Source organism: Nanorana parkeri, unplaced genomic scaffold (genome assembly GCF_000935625.1).
Source record: "Nanorana parkeri isolate BGI_ZX_2015 unplaced genomic scaffold, ASM93562v1 scaffold544, whole genome shotgun sequence".
NCBI lineage: Eukaryota > Metazoa > Chordata > Amphibia > Anura > Dicroglossidae > Nanorana > Nanorana parkeri.
This window is the reverse complement of record NW_017306812.1, coordinates 1,004,412-1,005,241: the sequence shown is the minus strand read 5'-3', so window position 1 is coordinate 1,005,241 and position 830 is coordinate 1,004,412. Positions and strand designations below refer to the sequence as shown.

The following is an 830-nucleotide window of genomic DNA, read 5'->3' as shown; positions in this document are numbered from 1 at the left end:
ATGATACTTTGGTTGGGTCCTTCTACCATATGGTAGAAGTTGTTGATCTGACCAATGTAAATCTGACATTGTGTGGACAATTCATACTCTGCTTGTGCTGCAGATATTCCGTTTCACCTTATTCCTCGCTGAATGGCCTCCGTGGGGGCACAAGTGATGATATCCGTGCAGTCCGTCCTCCTGTACTGCTGGTTATCAAGGAACCATCCAGAGTCTGATAGGCCCCGGACCTGGATCCCAGGGTAGCCCAGTTCTTCCAGCTGCTCTGCCACCATGTCCACGTTCAGAAGGACGCCGGTTCCACCAGCACTAGAACACGAGATGGAACAGAGATACACAATTACAGAAATTATTAAAAAGGTATGCAACCCCTAAAGTGCCCAAATCTGATCCAGACTATACCCATGTGGACAATCCATACCCCTTGCACTGAAGTCCAGGCAAGCCTCTAGCTACACTGTCTTATCCTGTTCATCCAGTTATATATGACTCAGGCCAGGTGCTGGACCCCTCTGTAGATTCCAGTGAACCACTCGGTTCAAATCCCGGTCAGGACATTATTTGCATGGAGTTTGCATGTTCTCTGGGTGCTCCAAAAACATGCTGATATATTAATCATCCCTGTATGTATTCTAGGAGCTTGCATGTCCTACATATGCTTGTCTGGGTTTTCTCCCAAATGCTAAAGACATTCTGATAAGAATAATCAGCTCCTTGGCCATGTATGCATGTGAGATAGGGACCTCAGATTGTAAGCTACTTCAGGACAGGGACTGATGTGATGTGCGGTATATAAAGTGCTGCATACAAAACTGTTAGGGTTATATAAG

General features: G+C 46.0%; 1 protein-coding gene across 1 annotated transcript in view; it reads right to left on the bottom strand.

Annotated features, from left to right (window-relative positions):
• NOTUM (NOTUM, palmitoleoyl-protein carboxylesterase) overlaps positions 1-830 on the bottom strand; it is a 32,843-nt gene that overhangs the window by 9,673 nt on the left and 22,340 nt on the right. Inside the window, exons 7-8 of the mRNA XM_018561788.1 lie at positions 691-710; positions 118-371 (exon numbers count right to left, since the gene is read on the bottom strand). Coding sequence (XP_018417290.1) covers positions 118-371; positions 691-710 — 274 coding nt within the window. The remainder of the gene's footprint in view (positions 1-117; positions 372-690; positions 711-830) is intronic.